Source organism: Protobothrops mucrosquamatus, unplaced genomic scaffold (assembly GCF_001527695.2).
Source record: "Protobothrops mucrosquamatus isolate PMUCROS unplaced genomic scaffold, P.Mucros_1.0 scaffold1329, whole genome shotgun sequence".
In the NCBI taxonomy this organism is placed as follows: Eukaryota; Metazoa; Chordata; class Lepidosauria; order Squamata; family Viperidae; genus Protobothrops; species Protobothrops mucrosquamatus.
In genome coordinates, this window is record NW_015387528.1 from 976,557 (window position 1) to 978,002 (window position 1,446).

A 1,446-nucleotide genomic window follows, 5' to 3' on the forward strand; every position below is an offset into this window, starting at 1 on the left:
GAGGGAAGGACTGAACGAAACGCGAACGGCAAAAAATTAAAACAATTTTAAACTTGTCTTTAAACAACTAAACGGAGTAGTTCAATTGTTCCGCAGCCAGTGGTCCCGTGGCAAGTTGGCCGTGGCGAGTTGTCGCACAGCGCGTTGGCCACGGCAACGTGGCCACGGTGAGTTGGCCGTGGCGAGTTGTCCCATTCCCCCGTGGCTGAGCGTTTGAAGGGCAGCCACGCACAGGACCCGTCTTAACAGATTTTGCAGGTTGCCCCAAGGCGTGGCTGGTGGCTAACGTGGTCTTTGTGTGTGTCTCTCTCTCTCCTTCTCCAGGACCTTTTTAAAACACTGGGGTTACCGGCGTGGTCCCATTTTCCCTGGAGTGGCGTGCGAAATTCAGAAGACTGAAGCCCAGGCTGACTGTCTACCTTTCACGGAGGCCGAGCCGTGAGAGGACGGAAGAAGGCACCTGGCGCATCATGACAGCGGACAAAGAGAAGGACAAAGAGAAAGAGAAGGACCGGGACCGGGACAAACGGGACAAGGCGCGGGAGAGCGAGCATTCCCGGCCCCGCCGGAGCTGCACCCTGGAGGGCGGGGCCAAGAACTACGCCGAGAGCGACCACAGCGAGGACGAGGACAATGACAACAACAGCGCCACCACCGAGGAGTCCACCAAGAAGAACAAAAAGAAGCCTCCGAAGAAGAAGTCCCGCTACGAGAGGACGGACAACGGGGAGATCACCTCCTTCATCACGGAGGACGATGTCGTCTACCGGCCTGGAGGTGAGAGGGAGAGGGAGAGAGAGGGAGAGAGAGGGGGAGAGAGAAAAAGAGGGAGAGAGAGGGAGAAAGAGGGAGAAGGAGAGAGGGAGAGAAAGAGAGGGAGAAGGAGAGAGAGAGGGGGGGGAGAGAGAGAGAGAGATATCCTCAGCTCTTATATCACATTCTGTGTGTGTTGTGTTTGTGTGTGTGTGTGAAATGAGAGTCCCTGAACCAAGGAGCTCACCGTTTTCCTTGTTATACTCTCAAAGGTGCTTTTTCAACAGGCAGCTGTTGAAGGTCATCTAGTCTAACCCCCTGCTCAAGCAGGAAACCCTGTACCATTTCAGACAAATGGCTGTCCAGTCTCTTCTTAAAAACTTCCAGTGTTGGAGAAGGGAGGGAGGGAGGAAGGAAGGAAGAATAACAGAAAAACAGATTGAAGGCACCTTGGAGGTCTTCTAGTCCATCCCCCTGCTCAGGCAGGAAACCCTGTACCATTTCAGACAAATAGCTGTCCAGTCTCTTCTTAAAAGCCTCCAGTGTTGGAGCGTTCACAGCTTCTGGAGGCAGGTTGTTCCACTGGTTAATTGTTCTCACTGTCGGGAAGTTTCTCCTTAGTTCTAGGTTTCGTTCTTTTTTAGCGAAACGCTAAAACTTGGCTTTTCCCAGGGAACGTTAGCTTGATATTTA

General features: G+C 52.9%; 1 protein-coding gene across 1 annotated transcript; it reads left to right on the forward strand.

Moving 5' to 3' along the window:
* Window positions 1–470: 470 nt before the first annotated feature.
* Window positions 471–777, forward strand: LOC107292345 (arginine-glutamic acid dipeptide repeats protein; the record flags this gene model as incomplete). Its single annotated transcript, XM_015821425.1, has 1 exon — window positions 471–777. A coding segment is annotated over exon 1 (307 nt), but the record flags the coding sequence as incomplete, so codon positions are not given.
* Window positions 778–1,446: the final 669 nt, after the last annotated feature.